This window comes from Syngnathus scovelli, chromosome 6, assembly GCF_024217435.2.
Source record: "Syngnathus scovelli strain Florida chromosome 6, RoL_Ssco_1.2, whole genome shotgun sequence".
NCBI lineage: Eukaryota > Metazoa > Chordata > Actinopteri > Syngnathiformes > Syngnathidae > Syngnathus > Syngnathus scovelli.
In genome coordinates, this window is record NC_090852.1 from 5,727,552 (window position 1) to 5,745,310 (window position 17,759).

The following is a 17,759-nucleotide window of genomic DNA, read 5'->3' on the forward strand; positions in this document are numbered from 1 at the left end:
AACCAATTGCACGTCATTAAAAAGCTGGACAGAGACAAATCACAAATGGGTGCCATCTTTTATGTGATTGGCTAAACCGGGTCTTTTCTTTTCAGCTCAAATCAATGAGAGTAATCGTTGTCATGCAATTAAAAGTAAAGTAACGAGCATGTTTAGAAGCGGACTCAAACTCGATATACTTTAGTGTAACAGATTTTATTACATATGTCCAAACATATGTACAAGAACATTTTTTCATCAAGAGTGGTTGTTGTCACAAATATAAATTATTTAGACTTTTCCTTTGAGAAGATATCATACAAGGACTGGAGCTTGCGTGACGTGATGGAGGAAGACGAGCAAGAGGAAGCCAAAACACTTTCATTGTATTTCTACCACACACAAAATATAAGGATTACCATTTGGATACCACATGGTCCCTTCATCGAGCCATTCCATACTATGTCCTTAAAATTGACTTTTTTTTTGTTTTATTTTACATCTTTCTTATATATTAGAATCACTTTTATCCAATTTGCAGGGGATTGATTTACTTTTCTGCAAAAATCACTTTAAGTTTTCAGGGACCTCCTATACTTGTGAAAATTTACATAATTATTGGTAACATTTCAAAAATTCAGCCCCTGAAGCCACATGATATTTGGTAGGCACGTCTACCAAGACTAGACCCACAAAAGAAGTCAAGAAGCCAAGACACAGGAAGGCAGCCATTTTTAGTATGGCCACTTCCCGGCGTACACTCATTCAAAACATTTTGCTGGATTGCTAACATTAGGGTTGCAAAATTCTCAGAATTCTTAAGACTGAAAACTTTCCATGGGGATTTTGGGGACTTTGGCTGTAATTTGCCTAACTGAAGGTGGCCTTGTAAACTTCAACACATGGACTCCAAAGTCCCAGACAAGCATGATGCTGATTTTTTTTTGTCCCATTTGAATAACACAGTGAACACCAATTTCAATAATCAACAGCAAGTCTCCACCCAACCATGACTGTATACAGCCCTTACTTAAGGCACAAATGAGATCTGTGTGAGAAGACGGGGAACACAAAATGGGCCGCATTTGGCACTGGGAGTAAGCGTCCTTAAAATGGCGCACAGCCATTCGTTAATACTGTGAGGGGAAAAAAGCCAAAGGGTGTTTTTGATACAAGTAACACTGCTTCTTTCATTTTGATTTGATTGGGGTAGTTTTTAAATTCATTTTCCAACCACTGTGTGAAATTCACCACTTGCAAACGCAATTGATTAGTTACTACAAATAACGTATCGAGGTTATCCATCTTTGCATGATGACTGACAAGCAGAACAATTCAATGTTCGTCCCCTAAATGGCAGCAGGGAAACTAAAAGGACCAGAATGGCTTTGTGTTCAAATTAGAACACCTGTGAGGAAATTGAACCAAGGTCAACATGATTTTATACTTTTTGCAACATTTTGGTGGTGTGCCGTGAGGGTGGGGGGGGCAGTTGAAGTGCGGAGAGCCTCGCCACCACCACGTCACACAATTGGGGGGGGGGGGGGGGGGGGGGTGATGACACATTCTTTTGTACTCACGTTGTCTAAAGACATTTAAAGCTAAAGGCAGAAATAAACAAAACTCCTCCTGGTCAGGCTTAAAAAAACAAAAAAAAAACAAATCAGGCACTTTAAGGTCAGTCAACAGTTCATTGCGTCCTGAACCCACACGAGGCAAGTAGTCCATAGGACTAAACATCCATTCCACCGTGTCCAGTCACTTCAATGAAGATGGTTGTCGTCTATCTGTCTGTGTGTATGTGAGCGCAACGGCATCTACGTCCATCAAGCTTATGACTAGTCCAGTCCAAAGTTTTAAGTCTTCCTGTTGTTCCAGGCGGGCTCGGACGGGGGGGCGTTGGGGTCCGCCGGGGACAGGCGAGGGTCGTGGGGGGACTTCTGGGCCTGGGGGGAGCGTGGGTCCAGGAGCAGGGGTTTGTCCGTGTGGAAAGGTCTGCTGTAGTGGTCTTGGGCCGGCGGGAGGCCGGGCCGATGATCCGGCATGCGGCGGAAGTCCTGAGAGGGGCCGTCGCGCCCCTGGTGGTGGTAGTTGGAGCGGAAGTCGTCCGGACGCCTTCTTTTGGAGTCCTGGTGCCTGAAGACAAAATGGCCGCAGTTTAGGTCCACATGCAACATTTTCTGCATCGTTTGCATTTACCTGTCGTAGTAGGGCCGGTGCGGCCGGTGGTCCCGGTCGTTGCCGTACTGGTCGTAGGGCCTCTTGCGTGGCGAGTTGTTGCGGTAGCCGCCCGAGCTGCGGTATGAGTCGCCGTGGGCGTGCCGCTCACCGTAGTGCTCCTTGTAGCGGTGGCCGTCGTACGGGTAATGGCGCTCACCCGACCACGACTGGTTGCTCGGGTGATTGTACTTGCGCTCCCTCTGCCAGTCCCCCCGGTCTGTGACGCCCAGGTTCGTTCGAACGGAATTTGGCTTCACGTTTGTTATGGTGATTACAAAATAGCAAGTGCTTCCTACCGTCATTGGGGAAGTGGCGTTTGGCGCCCATGTTGTAATCTCGGTGGTGCCCGTGCGGGCCCGACTGCGCCGAATGAGACGAAGCCGACTGCGCGCCCGCCGAGTCGCGAGCGGGCGCCGAAGCGTCCGGCCGCAAAGGTTTTCCTCTCCCGGAGGTCTCGTCCCTCTTCTTGTGCTCCTTCTGGAAGTGTCAGCAATAGATGAGGGATGAGGAGCGAGCGCGCCGGATGAAGCGTGCACAATCCCGAGCCACTTGCCTCTTCCTCGTGCGAGCGTTTCTTCTGGGCCATTTTGTAGAGTTTGTGCAACTTTCGGGCGCCAAACTCGGTAAACTTGGAGACAAAAATCCAGAGATTTCTGTGGAAAACCAGCAACAACGTTAGTATCTGTGGCAGTTAAAAAAATGCTCCAGAGTGGAGTTGGACAACAGCGAGACTAACAGAAAATGCACGTTAAGTCGGGGCTCCCCACCGTCGCCATATTTTCACGTGCTCGGGGTCGTTATAGGCTTTGAGGCACTCTGTGATACGATCTCCGATCTTCAGCAGGCAGGTGCGCGTGTGCTGGAGCTGGTCCTGGTCCGGCAAGCCCTCGTCCGGTTTGTCCAACTGCTTCAGGGCCTTCTTCACGGGCCTCATGCGCTCCTTGCACTGGACACGTTTGAGGGGGGTGGTTACGACCCGGCGCCCGACATCCCTCTGCCCGTCTCGTTGGACTACTCACAATACTGAAAGTCTCCTGGTCGAGTTCGTCGTCCTCTTTTCCCTCGATGGGAACGGGATCGGAGCCCGCCGTGATGTGGACCGGTCCTTGGCTTTTCCTCCCTTTGGTTCCTTTCGCCTAAAACGTTTGGACGAGCAGTTCAGTGCCAAGTGAGTGTTTGTTACGTAAAAGAAAATAAATACAGCGGAGGGTTCCAAGATGCATCGGAGGTAGAAAAAAGGAGACCGACTGACCTTGTCTTTTCGAGCCTTGTTCCCCTTCTCCTTGTCGCCTTCCTTCTCCTTCTTCGGAGTGCCTTGCTTTTCTTTGTTCTCCTTGTTATCCTTCTTCTTCTGTCGTTTCTTGGCGGGGGACTTGTCTGCTCCGTCCTCCTGCGCAAACATTCAATTGTTAGACGACTGTTCACTGCGGGTATGAAAAGTCAACACACCCCTGTTCAATTGCCAGCTTTTGGCTAGGGAGAAAGAAATCTGACCAGATTTTCATCATGAAAATTTGTCAGACTTTCCACGGCTGTGTTTATCGACATTGGTCAATTCCTGCTCTTGCCCCCGCGCGCAAGCTAACAGAGTCTGACAGTGTTTGGGCCCATCTCGGCCTTCACCGACCCTGAGCTCGCCTTCTTCGGACGGATTGTCAGACAAGCGCGGCGACGAGATGCTGTTGCCCTGCTCGTCCTTGATGAGCTTCTCCTTCTTTACCCGAGGCTTCCTCTTCCTCACTTTGACCTGTTGGCCGACAAACAAGGCCGTATGAGCGGCATGGGTAAAAAAAAAAAAATTAAAAAAAAAAAAACCACAAGATGGCGTTTACGGGTTTGACCTCGTCGCCAGTTTTGGACGCGTCTGCGCTATCTTGTTCCTTTTTGAGCAGCTTGAGGAGATACTCGGCTCTGGCCTGCAGCTGCTTGGCCTGAGGCTTCTTGCCCGGATCGTCCGGCAGGATCTGTGCGGATAAAAGGCACACGCAGGCAATAATTGGAATTTTGGTATGACTGCAGGGAGGGTCACAAGAATCGGTTGCATACATTTATTTTGATTGAAATGTGCACTCACCTTTTCAGCCAGCTTGAGGTCAGGATCGGTCTTGATCAGATCCCAGTTGCTGAATCCGTGCTCATAAATTCCGAGCAAGAGCTGCACGTCGTCCTCCACGTTCCAGTTCACGTCGAAGTGGGCGACCTTGACTCTGCACGTGAGCTTGAACCTGCGGGCAAGGTGAGCAAAGTCCATTGTAGTCACGCCGGTTCCGGTCGAACGGGTTGGCGGCTGACTTACGTATTCCTCTGGGCCGGATCGGGCGGCACGGCCTTGTGCAAGGGCTCGAACTCCTCCTCGTGCTGGATGATGGACTTGGCGTTGACCTGCACCCCGGAGATCTTGATGTTGATTCCTCGCCGTTTGCCGGGACCTTTGGCTGCAGTGAGCGCATTTTCAGCTCCGAGGCCAAAAGCGGCGTTTCCGACAATCGCTTACCTTCGACCGGGTTCTCTTTCAGGTTCTCCTCGTGCTCTTGCACGGCCGCCACGCAGCTGCCATGAATGAGCTCGCCCAGACGCTTCAGGTCTGCGATGGACTTGTCCACAAGCTCAGAGTCACGTGCGATGGCTTCCAACCTGGAGACACACGCAAAAAAAAAAAAAAAAACTCCTGACTTTAATTTGTGCCATTCATTTGTTACGGCTGTGCACTTACCTTTCAAGCGGAGCTCCAAACTTCTTGTAAGCCTTAATAAACCTATGTTGACGAAGCACACGGAGAGTCAATTGAGTCTCGGGCGCTTCCACAGCAATGGGAGCAAAACGGTACTGAATACCTGACCTGCGTATCTCGGCATCATTGAAACCCTCCACGTTGTTTTTGCGGGCTCGGGGGCGACCTCGCTTCTTGGGCTTCTTATCTTCATCGCTGTCGTCGGTCTCGCTGTCGGAGCCCGACGACTGTTGCTTGAGCTTGGAGCCCACGTCGCTGTCGCTGTCGTTGGCCTGAGCCTGACGCCAGAAAAAGGGACTCGACTCAGTTAGAATTTTTGATTCAAACTCATGCAACTGTTTCAGTTTTTTTTAAGTCTCTTTTAAATGGATCAAAAGAGTCATTGTGAGCCGCTTACCCGCTTGTTGGAGCTCCTGCTTCTGGGCAGCATGAAGAGATCCATTTCCCGCTGCTTTTCCTCCTCCTCCACTTTGCGCCGCTGCTCCCCTGGGATGATGTCATCCCAGTCCCGAGAAGGCTTCTCCTCCAGGTTGGGTGCGCTTTCCTCCATGGTGGAAAAATTGGCCACCTGCAGGTGTACAATTAAGAAGAAAAAAAAATTCAGTTGGCACATTTGTTTTGGTTCATGAACATGGTCGCAGAAAAACACTTTTCTCGTATGACATGAATAAACAAAGAAAATAAAACACCTTTCTCCTTGTTGGATGCTACGCACTGACTTGGCCACAGTCAAAATGTTGCAGATCCCCTTTTTGCATTTTAACATGGCGACACAACTGCACGTGACTACACAGGCTTGTTTATATTCACCATGGATACCGCAAGCCCAAAATGGCCACCTACTCCCATAATGCAATTTTGGGATAGTGGTATCCATGGTGAAGGTAAATGGTACTAGACTGCATGCAGAGTCACCACTTCTTTTAGATTGTGCAAGATAACGAAACTACAAATTGCGTTTCCATTTATTTCAATGCGCAAACAAACCACAGCATCTATTTGTAGGCACCTTAAACTGAGACAGGAGTTCATCGGTGGCACTTTGGCCCTGGTCACTTTCTCGAGTTTCTGCCAACCTGAGGATCTCATCGATGTCCATTTCCTGCAAGAACAGACAACGCACCGCTTTGGTTTCTAAAACGACGACACGTGCGCTCTCAGCATACCGACAATGAATATCTAAGTACCTGAGGTTCAGACTCTTCTCCTTCGGCCTCTTTAAATAGCTCTTCTGCACCAAACTTGAGGATGGCGGTCAGCTCTTCCTTGTTAAATGGGTTCGAACTGAAGGACAAAAGACAGGGCACGTGTAATCATTCCTGACAAACGCATCGACGCAACTCCCAAGAGGTCTTACTTGGTGTTGCCCGAGTTGCTGTCCAGTACGGTTCGGCCAGTGGTGTCCATTCGCTGGATGACCAGATGATCCAAAACCATCTTCTTCTTTGCCCTCTCGATGATGTCTTCCTCAACTGTTCCCTTGGTGACCAATCGATATATATTCACCTACGATCGGGACCAAAGCGGGAATAACTGCAAATGTAACGTAATTTCCTGACTATAAGCCGCGACTTTTTTCCAAAACTTTGAACCCTGCGGCTTATAGTCAGGTGCGGCTTATATAAGATTTTTTTTCGGGATTTTTGTGATGACTTGATCACTTTTATACATACACTCGTAAAAAGGCTGTGGACCAATGTTGTGCGGTATCTTGAAGAAAAAAACAACAAAAATACTATTTTGAAACACTACTATGACTGCTGCTTATTCTGGCTGTGTTGCTTGTGACTATTATGAGCTTTAGTAGGAATGCACGCTAGGTGACCTGCGTCAAAGGGCTCTAAACCCTTTCTCTTACTCTGCCATGTGACTCAGAGATTACACAAAGCAGTGGACCATGTGCATTGTATTAAAACCCAATCAGCATTTAAATTCAATTCTTCTGACATTTTGCTCACCAAAAACAAGTTGTAATGAATGTGAACTTTTAATGCATTTTATTCAGAAGGTTACTTTGAACCCTGAGGCTTAAATGGCGGCGCGGCGTATTTATGGATTTTTACGGCCTCCAGGGGGCGCTCTAGCAGGAAGCAAGAGCGAGAGACGAAGAAGAGATAATGCGCCGAAGAAGACGTGCTAGTTTGTGTTTTGAACATTTCGCGCATCATGCACACAACCTCATCATGGAAAACACACGAAGAAATGCATTTGATGCAGGTTTTGAAAGGCTGGACTGCTGCGTGATGAAGAGAACGGCACGAGCACAACTTCGCCTCGAGACGAAAGTGACAGTGAGAGCGACAACGAAAAAGAGAGAGACGGTGTGAAAGTGTCTGACTAAGTCATCCTGAGCCTGTTCAAGTCCGACACTGAAGAAGTCGACTTCAGTGGTTTTAGTGCACAGGAGGAAGATGAAGATAGCGATCAATTTTCTGGTAGGCTGGTTATTTTTTTAACCAGCGGTGTTACTGCCGTTATACTGTCGTATTGCTGCTGTGTTATTGCCGTGTTGTTGCCGTGTTACAGGCACTTTTTGGAAAAAGACATTTAAGCGATCAATGACTTTTCTGGTAGGCTGGTTATTTTTTTTAACCAGATGTGTTACTGCAGTTTTACTGTCGTTGTACTGCCTTGTTGCTGCTGTGTTACTGTCGTGCACTTTTTGGAAAAATGCATGTATTTTCAATTTTGTGGTCCTTACTGTTTTCATTGTATTTGCTACCCTTGGGTTCCTTAAGAAATCACGGCATTTCCTATCATTGCTACTATGCAAACGTGATGCTCTGCGATTGGAGTTGCTATCAATTTCCACCCGTAGCATACCTGCTTCTTTTGGCCGATCCTATGAGCCCTGGCTTGCGCCTGCAGGTCATTCTGCGGGTTCCAGTCCGAGTCGAAGATAACGACGGTGTCGGCAGAGGCCAAGTTTATTCCCAAGCCTCCGGCTCTCGTGGACAAGAGAAAGCAGAAATCCTAGAAGACAAGATGATGGCAAAAACAGAACTAGCTAAAAAAAAATCCAAATTAATCAGGCATCAAGCAACATTTAATGTAATCAATTTTGAAACTATGAACAGCACCCGTTGATTACAGCGCTCAAATCTTGACCTTACCTCTGAGCCTTCGGCATTAAAGTGGTCCAGCGCTTGCTTTCGAATTTCTCCCTTGATGGAGCCGTCCAAACGCTAAAAAGAGAAGAGACAAATAACACCATAGTTCAGTCGATGCTGAACTACAGTCTATCAAAACAAATAGCGACAACTAGTAAGGACGGAGCCAAGCGCGTGCGCTGCGCGCGCTACCGGAGCCTGGATGCGCTGATATAAATAACCACGTGAACTGGCCAAGTATGTGTGCTACAGCGCTGATATTTGATCTGTGTCAACACGAACAGGTTGGCTAGCATGAACACACATCATGATCAAGTGTTTTTAAAAGCACTTGCGAGTTTTGGATGAGGACAAACAATTGGTTGCTTTGTCTAGTTTTGTTTCTGTCGCAAGCAATGATTTGACTCCCTTGTTCTTCATCAAACATTACAAAAAAAAATGGTGGTGTCTTGAAAAGGGCTTGAACGGATTGATGGTATTTCAATTCATGTCAATTGGAAAAATGATTTGCATCAGAGTGTCATGATGAAACACAAATCAAAGGGCAAAAAACAACAACAATACGGAATACATAACAGATTTGATTTCGCTGCTGCCACGTTTCTCAGTACGCCGAAAGTAGGGACAAGAAGGTGCCTCCGACCTGAAACGGGTAGCGTTTCTTGGCAAGGTATTCAGCCAGGATGTCCAACATTCGAACCATCTGCGAGAAAATCAGCACTCTGTTGCCTCGCTCCCTCAGCCGAGTGAGCAGTTTGTCCAGCAGCACTAGCTTGCCGCTGCCCCGCACCAGAGCCTGACACACACACAAACACAGCTCAAGTTGATCTGCATTGCCCCGAGTTAAAAAAAAAAAGGGCCTCTCAGCAAATTCACCTGCAGTTGTTCCTGTTGTGACTCGGGCTCGCCCTCCTCAGGCTGCTTGATGAGGAAGCCGTGGTTGCAGCACTTTTTCAGCTCCATAACAATGTTCAGGAAGCCCGAGGAGCTGCCTCGGGTGCCTTTGGAAAGAGCTTTGTAATTCCGCGTTAAAATCCACCTGCAAATTCAAAGAAGTATTGAATTCTTAGCATTTCCGCAGGGGGTTTCAAATTGCTACAGTTCAGAGTTTAATGAACATTTTTCCTACTTGTAAAATTGTTTCTGCTGCGCACTCATGTCAACGCGGAGAATCTGCTCCACTTTGGCGGGAAGCGATTTCTCCACGTCCTTTTTGACACGTCGGAGCAGGAAGGGCTCGAGGACTTTGTGAAGACTCTGGTAACCGTTCTCTCTCCCTTTGCCGTGGTCGTCCTCAAAATCTTCCCACGAGTCAAACCTGAGAATCAGAAAGAAAAAAAAAAAATCTATTGTGCGCCCACCATTTTTGGTGGTTTGATGTGGAACTTACTTGTCCGGCATGAGGAAGTGCAGCAGCGACCAGAGCTCTTTGAGCGAGTTCTGCAGTGGGGTGCCGGTAATGAGCAGCCTATGGTTTGACCTGAACTCCATCAAGGATTTGTACAAGAGGGAGTCGTCGTTCTTCAGCCGGTGAGCCTCATCAACACCCAGGAAGGCCCAGTTGATGTTTCCGAGGACTCCCTGAAAAAACAAAAAACAAAAAAAAAAACAAATTCAATGAATTTATTTATTTTTTTTGCTAGCCAGTGCTGTTTTAGTCAAAGTGAATTAAAAAAAAAAAAAAAAAAACTGTGGAAAGAAGCACCCACACCTTATCTTTGAGGAGAATTTCGTAGGTGGTTAATAGTGCATTGAAACGGATTCTTTTGGTTTGGTGGTTAACCCACTCGTAGTCGCGGATCTATTCAAAGAAGAAAAAAATATTTTTATTTTTATGATCATTGACGAACTGGTGGTAGAAAAGACCACCTACGGTTTTTCTGCTCATGACATCCCCGAGGTAGACCACCACGTTCATGTCGGGGGCCCAGGTGTCAAACTCCCTCTGCCAGGAGGTGAGCGTGGACAAGGGGACCACCACCAAGAAGGGCCCGTACAGCTGGTGCTGGTGGAATAGGTAGGACAGGAAAGAGATGGTCTGGATGGTCTTTCCCAAACCCATCTCGTCTGCCAGAATCACGCTGTTGCACCTGAACATGACGAGGAGATGATTTATCACACTGTCCCTTTAACATCGACACACATGCTTGATTTGAATTTCGGTACCTGCACCAAGAGTGAGCGAGCCAGTTGAGTCCGGCCAGCTGATAGTCTCTAAGTTGCAGGTTCTCGTCTCCGATGTATGACGGCTGTTTTTTCAGAGCGACAAATCTGGGCCTTTGTTTCAACACCTGAGAAGGAAGCGACATATGAGGCACTTCATTTCAAACGCAAAACACGATTGGGCGGGGGGGAATACCTTGCAGTCTTTGGAAGGGACGGTTTTGCTGGAGTTCCGGTTCAAGAAGCTGTCAATGCAGCGCTGGAACTTCTTCATGATCAGCGCCCCGTCTTCCCAGCTGCACTCGGAGTAGGGCAGGCCCATCCACTTGCATAGGTACTCGGGTTCGCTGGACAATATCTTGTGACTGTGAGCTGGAGGACCAAGTGTGTTTAAGCCAGTGCGGACTTGAGAACGCTTCGATAATTTTTACTTTTTTTTTTTTTGCTTACAAGGGAAGTCGGAGGAGCCGTGTGTCTTTCCTGTTTTGGTGGCTGGTGATGACAAAACGGAATGAATAACAGCATGTACGCAAATGTGCAGCGGCTCTTACCGATGATGCGCTCCACAAACTGGAACTGCTTGTTCAAGTCGGCAATGAGCTCCATCTGGCAGTTGTGGAACTCCACATCCTCGGGAGATGCCCTCTTCAACCTAAAATATTTGAATTTGTTAGTTTCTAAAAAGACAAAAGGTGCTTTTTGTATCGAAGCCAACCAAAATGGTTTGTCACCATGCGTTGAGCTCGTCATTTTTCTTTTTGAAGTTGTCCAGCTTCTTCAAGCCCTTGACCTTCTGCTGCGTGAGCGAGTCCAAGCTCTCCCACGTGTTGTGGATGTAAGACCAGCCCTTCCACTTGACCAGATAGTGCGTTTCGCCTACGTCCTTTTCAGGGTCAAAACCTTCACACGGGTCCCCGTTGTCCTGGACGGCATACATGGTCGTGGGAGCGCCCGTGGCTAAGAACCCAAATGGGGTTTAAATAAATGTAAATTTAGAGCCGTCACACATTTCCACTCGGTTCACGACGCACGCAATATTTGTAATCACCTCCTTTCTTGCCAATCCTGGTGTCCATGACTTTCTCGATGGTCTCGCTGTCGTCGTCCTGCTGCTCCTCGCACGCGTCACCCGTCATCTCTATCAGATCGTCAGAGTCCGTTTCAAAGTCATGTTGGTCTTCTTTGTAGCTGCGGTGAGGAAACAGCAGACGTGTGATATATGGTGCGGTCACGCATTGTTCATTCAGGCACTGTTAAAGGCGCACTGATCGAAAATGTTGGATGATGGCCACGACAATGTTCCCAGCAGCCTCAGCAAAAACAAAATAAGAAAAATAAAATACCTTTTGACCTTAGTTGCCCCTCTCCGACGAATTTGTCTCTTTGGAGTGTCGTCATCGTCATCATCCTCGTCATCATCGTCTTCGTCGTCATCCTCATCCTCGGGCGAGGATTCCTCTTTCCTGAGTTTTCTTGCTTTTAGAGACAATTTTTTGTATGATGATTTTGTCTGCGGTCTGTAAAAGAGCAAACGAAGCCCAGAAAAGGGAAGAGGAGAGGGGTTGATCCTCTTTAGAGAGCAACACAATTCCAAATGTTTTCTTTAAAGCAGGAGTGGGGAAACTTTTTTCCTCAGCATTCAGGGTTGGATTTCCATTTTGGAAATAAATTCTGCGCTAACTTAATTTGCTTCATGACACAAATCAAGAGTATCTCAAAGTTCCCAATTGAAATGAATGGAAACGCCATTAGTCCGTTCAAAATTCTCCAAATAGTAATGGATTTTCTTTTCTTTATTTTCTTTGCGTCTACTTCTAATCTCGTCACTTTTGCCCCTGCCAAGATTTCCGCTCTGTACTTTCACAGCAAATGATTATCAATCATTTATTAATTATCCACTTTTGCCTCTACGGTTTTTCATGTGTTTATTTTGCCTGGCAGAGCAGATGAGGTGTTCCCACCCTTGCTTTAAGTCAAGCGAACAACAGACAAAAGGACATGGAATGAAGATGATCAGCGGGTAGCTGTCTGATGGCCAGGTAAGGCCGGCCAGGCCTCGCTAAGCTCTTACCTTCTAGCAGGAAGTCGTCTGGATCTAACTTTTTTCTCTTCCTGCTCACTGTCTGTACTGCCGGAGGCTTCCTCCTCGTCATCCTCATCCTCATCCTCCCAGCTACTTTACGACAAAGAGATGCCACAAGTTCACCCACCACCCACATTACCGCTGTGACGGATTTCGAGTTAGTCATTTTAGGTGTGGTTCAAGTGAACGTGGCAATAACACGTCACCTGGCTGACTGGAATCTAACAGATACCCACGTTCAGATGAGAGGAAATGAGTACCAAATCAAATGCATCAGTGCCATTACGAGTGTCATGAAATGGTGTGAGGGATGCAAATACATGCGAGACCTGCACGAGACAAATACTCACTCCTTTTTTTTTACACGAGCGCTTTTCCTTTTTGGACTTTCATTTTCTGAGTCACTGCTACCCTGCAAAAATAGGTACACAGGTTCAAAGCATCCAATCTAAAAAAAAAAAAAATGAAAAAAAAAAATGAAAAAACTCCAACAGGGGGTCATTGGTTTACAAGGGGACACACAATGAACTGCTTGTAACTTTAGAATAACTTGTCAAGCCCTGTCGGACTCATCGTTTGCTTTGTTTTATACAAGTGTTCCTCATAAACGCAGTATGACTTAATTATTGCGTTTACACACAAATTTGTGTTTGCTTCCGTAAAGAGAGGACCACCTACAGTATGTGTATGCTTTCTTGCGTTTACCCCAGCGCCAATGTTCAGGCGAGATGGTTCTTGTCTACTGCGATTTGACCTTCTGACGCCGTACACGTCCGGATGCTCCTCCCACATCTGAAAATAAGATCAGAATGACGACTATTAACGACAATGCCCCGAAAGTTTAGAATTTTCAAAGTTATCAAAATTCAAGCAAAGTCTTTATTTCCTCACGTAATAGAAAATAAATATCAGATATCAGAAACAAAATAAGCACTGAGTTGGAGGTGCTACTCTACCTTCTTGACATCAGCTAGACGTTCCTTCTTCTTCATTGGCTTGTCTTTGCGATCGCTGCTTGCTTGCCTTTTGGACTCCGCAGACTCGCTCCCGCTCCCCGAGCGACTCTCCGACCCCGAGGAGCTGTTGGACTCCGACTGGCGGGGCCGTCGCCTCTCGCTGCCGTGCTCGCTCTCGGACTGACTTCCCGACTCAGATGCGGAGCGATTGGATTCTTCCGAGGCTGAATTGCTGCGGGGACAAGAACGTGGCTCATTTCAAACTGCATGTTCACACACCTGTGTTTTTTAAGCAAAACACTGTTCATCTGTTGATGAAGAACTATAATAATAACTAATTATACACAATAACTAATATATATAATAACTGTGGAAGTTAATATTTATTTTTTCTTAAAATAGATAATTTTCTTAAGTTGGTACCAGAAGAATTAACTTTCTAAAAGGCGAAAGGTGTTTTGCATTTGGAAATTCAATACAATTACGTCACAGCTGTCTGCTGCCGTTCCACACTGGAACACATGAGGGCATCATTCAACAATAAATTTAAAGCTCTACAATTGAAGCGTCAATATTTAACATGCTTATTTTGAGCATTACAATCATTATTCAAATGGTTCATCAGAGAATTTAAAAAAGGTGACGGTTATGACTGTGTATAGGCAAGCTATAACTACTACACGACGTCTCGCGATGACCTAACCCGGAAGAAGAAAGCTACTTCCCCTTTTCAAAATGAAGGCGAACGACTGATGAAATCTCACGTTCTTATTGGTTGATACGTTGCTATGTGACCATTCGGGTAATCGCGATTTCTCCGCTCAGTCTGTAGGAATGAACACTTCCGGTTACCGAGCCACACACGCAGCAAGCAAACCCAGCGGGGGGAGCAAAGGGCATTTGCACATTTTAAACAATATTTAACTAAATGTTAGTTACTCATTTCGAGAGGTTCAGGTCTACGCATTTCGTGGCTGTTTCCCTGCTGCGCTCCCACAATGGTTACGTGTTGAGAGAGGCAGTATGACACCAAGCAGGAACAAGCTGAAATGTAATATTTAACCAAACTAAAATGGCTGCCAAGAGTGCACAATACTCACAACTGAGAGTGAGACAGTGTTCTCAAATATATACAGTAAGATGTGTGTGTTTTAATAGTTTTCAGCACACAATAGGCATTCTGATAGATTTAAATTTGGCTGCAAATATTATAGTCAAGGAGGCAGAAAACACAAACCAACAGCTCAATTTACCTTATGATCATGATGCAAAATGTGCAAATTTTAGTTTCTTTATTGAGAAAAAGCTGGGGAAGGTGTTAGCAAAAATGGGCCTGCTGTATTTTAAATGTAATTAGACATGTTAAGTCACAAAAAGCATGATCACAATGTAGATTAGCTATAATGCTACATTGACGCGTTCTTGATTAAAGATGTCAAGTCACAAGAAGAAAAGTGTCTACACTCACTGAAGCTACGTTGAAAGAATACATTCCTGCTGATGCAAAAGTCATCCTAGTCTGATTTCAGTAAAGAAAAAAGTATGGCAAGCACTAAAGACAATGAAATAAGTAAAAAGGTTCAAAAGTGAGCAACAATCTTAGTGAAGTTCTATTCAATGCAAATTTAAAGGCTGGCAAGATTTCAAAGTGTCAGATAAATTCATTTGAAAGTAAATGCTGCATTTGATTATCTTGCTCAATAGTTTGTTCACACCCACCATAGTGTAGCAAGGTTAGTACAGCAACAAAAGTTTCATTAACAACAATAACGGGTCAAATAACATTGATACAATGGTGCAATGCAGCACAATGTAGAACTATAAAGCCGTGTTGTTTTTAAGGTAAATGAGAAAAGGAGAAGAAATTATTTGAAACAAAAGAATTAATGCAATCGGATAAAGGGGAGTTCGACCGCATTAATCTCCAGGGACCAATCTTGCAGGGCACTACCAAACTCACTAGTGTAGTGTTTATTAAAAAAAATTAAAATAAAAAGATCGGGGTGTGGCTATTAAACAATATCAAGGTCACTGGTGACAGTGGTGCACTTCGTCAGTGGCACGCATATGCAAATGCTGGACTACAAACATACACATATATACACATGCACACACACACAGGTGATCAACTATGCTTGACAAGGTAAACAAATTCAGCGGATGCCAAGAGTCTATTTTATACAAAACACAATTAGTTCCATACCTGGAAGCATTGCTCTGAGTCGATCCTTCTTCCACTTGCTTTTTATTTCTGTTCTTCATCGTTGAAGAAAAATCTGTATGCTTTAAATGTGTGTCTATATCCTTCGGGAGAGGTGATCTGATGTCCTGGTATTCGTGTAAAAAAAAAAAAAAGTTCCAGGAGGCATAAAGTAGCACACAAGTCCCTCAAGATTGCCTTCGCTCCTCGACAGGCACTTTAAATCCCAAGAGGTGCGACGCCAGAGGCGAAAGTGGAATTAAATACAAATGACTGGGCATTATCTATCATTATCATTATATAGACGGAATATATAGTTCCAAAAGGTATGTGCTTCCCAACATATGCAAGCGATTTGTCCAAGTGCCGAGTCGCATCAATTAATTGTAACTGCGTCATCACGGGGAAAATGACAACATTAAAAAAAAAGTTATATGGGACTAATTCAGCAAATAGTATAAACAGAGCAACCTCATAGCAAGGCAGTACCGATAGATTAACTATTTCGTTTCGATTCGCCGCGGTTGCAAAAAATATAATAAAATCTCAAAAATCAAACCAGACTGCAAAAAAATAAGGTATATGTTATTAAATACAAAAAGAATCAGGTTTTTAAATACATCGTGGGCCTCTCTGAACCAGCTCTGCTGCCAAGCGTCAGAGAGACAAGAGGCGAGCAGCACTCTAAAAATGGAGGCGCGCCATGGCTGCCGGAGCCCTGCATGGAAAACAACGGCAAGCCCAGACGGCTCCTTCGACGCGCAAAAACGGCCACAAAAAGCCCAGCGAAACGGCGTCAAACCCGTCAAAACGTCGAGAGAGTGAGCCGAGGCATCACAAGAACATAGCAGGACGTCGCCTCAGTCGACACAGGGGCAAGAAAAACGGAATGACGACAGCCCATAGCAGCCTTCCTAAGGATCATCCGCCATCTAGAGCTCCTTCCTAGCTCTGAAAGCCTTTGATTGACGTTATTTTCATTTAGCCAACACTCAGGTGATGTTTAAGTCCCTCCCCTTCATCTATAACTTTTCGTTTACAAAAACGTAAAATTATGTTCACAACTAAACGAGCACCACCCAAAGTGTTCGGCTCACTTAAGTGGACAAAGAATAACGAAGAGTGGAAATATTTTCTCCCCTTTTGCAGCAATTGCATCACTTCCTGCATGAACAGGAAGAAGAGAAGCCAGAGAAGCCATTTTAGAAAGCCGTAGGAAGCCATTTCATTTCTCACAAAATGCTACTTAACCATTTCAGAACCTGTTTCACTCTTTTATTAATTTGACATCGTATTGCAGTAACCACTAGGAATAATGACACGAAAACACACTTCACATCCTTTAGTCATACAGAACACTAATATTTTAAATGTATACGAGTAATCAATCTTTCTGGATACCATTCAACAACAAATGCATAGTTTATAATTACTAAGTTATTTGAAAATAACTGTTGCAAACATCTGAAACCTAAATGTAAACAAATTCAAAATACAGTGCCAGATAGCTAAATATCTAATAAAACAAAGCCAAGAAAAAAATACAGAATATACTTTATTCAAAGCAGCATGAGTACATTTGCTAATTTAGTGCGTCTCAAAAACATTGAAAATGTTAAGTCTACAACACAGCTAGCAACATTGTTCCAATGTCCGCTGCGTTGTAAAATCTTTTTAAAAATCCGTACGAAACGTCATCAAAAAACGGGTTCAGCTTGTCAAAAAATTGCCATCTTCACGTTAACCAACGCTATCTTCGCGTATTAGCGCTGCCTCCACTGTCTGCGAAATCCACTTGTATGAGTTCTTGATGAGACAAAAAAGAAGGAAACATTTCAGGCCACAAATACATGTCAAATGATCACTCACTGTGCCGCAGTTATCAAAAATCAAAAGCTGAAGTAGACTATTGCGTTGGTCAAATGTTAGCAACTGTTCGAAAAAGCAATTCAACAATTGACCACTAGTGGTGTGTCAGGTGTAGACAAAGACCAAATCTCAAAGTTTTCTTACTATAATACTCAACAGCAGAGACAGAAGAGAATCTACAAAAAGTTGGATAAACATCAGCAAGTGAGTCTCGATGGTGAAGTCGATGGTTTAGCAACCGTGCAAAAGCCATTCAAGACATTTTTCATTGTTCAGTTTTTGGTTGTTGGGCGGATGGAGTAGAAAATAAAATTTGTCAAGAATAAAACAAAAAAATTTGAGTGAATACACGATTTGCCGTGACGGAATGCAATACCATACAAAGTGAGACATTTTACAACTACTACGTCACAACTGTTCTTTTTGTTTCTGTGGTTTCCAAGTCCAG

General features: G+C 45.0%; 1 protein-coding gene across 12 annotated transcripts; it reads right to left on the reverse strand.

Annotated features, from left to right (window-relative positions):
• Nucleotides 1-176: 176 nt before the first annotated feature.
• Nucleotides 177-16,577, reverse strand: chd2 (chromodomain helicase DNA binding protein 2). Of its 12 annotated transcripts, none has more exons than XM_049723220.2 (38): nt 15,446-16,564; nt 13,243-13,474; nt 12,992-13,078; nt 12,637-12,698; nt 12,275-12,376; nt 11,547-11,720; nt 11,252-11,391; nt 10,935-11,160; nt 10,755-10,855; nt 10,654-10,695; nt 10,400-10,575; nt 10,207-10,331; nt 9,914-10,130; nt 9,752-9,841; nt 9,431-9,621; nt 9,170-9,358; nt 8,917-9,079; nt 8,684-8,836; nt 8,044-8,115; nt 7,754-7,903; nt 6,288-6,436; nt 6,118-6,214; nt 5,940-6,032; nt 5,328-5,498; nt 5,039-5,208; nt 4,913-4,954; nt 4,694-4,833; nt 4,496-4,634; nt 4,274-4,424; nt 4,041-4,163; nt 3,827-3,946; nt 3,452-3,589; nt 3,219-3,335; nt 2,967-3,145; nt 2,753-2,852; nt 2,496-2,676; nt 2,179-2,416; nt 177-2,115 (listed from the first exon to the last, which is right to left on the reverse strand). In XM_049723220.2, exons 1-38 carry the CDS (start codon nt 15,502-15,504, stop codon nt 1,836-1,838), a joined length of 5,379 nt encoding a protein of 1,792 aa, XP_049579177.1. In that variant the 5' UTR covers nt 15,505-16,564; the 3' UTR covers nt 177-1,835. The 12 variants fall into 12 exon arrangements, 9 of the variants coding, with proteins under 9 accessions (XP_049579177.1, XP_049579176.1, XP_049579173.1 ...); XM_049723219.2 differs by having other exon boundaries at nt 12,275-12,379; XM_049723216.2 differs by having other exon boundaries at nt 12,637-12,734.
• Nucleotides 16,578-17,759: the final 1,182 nt, after the last annotated feature.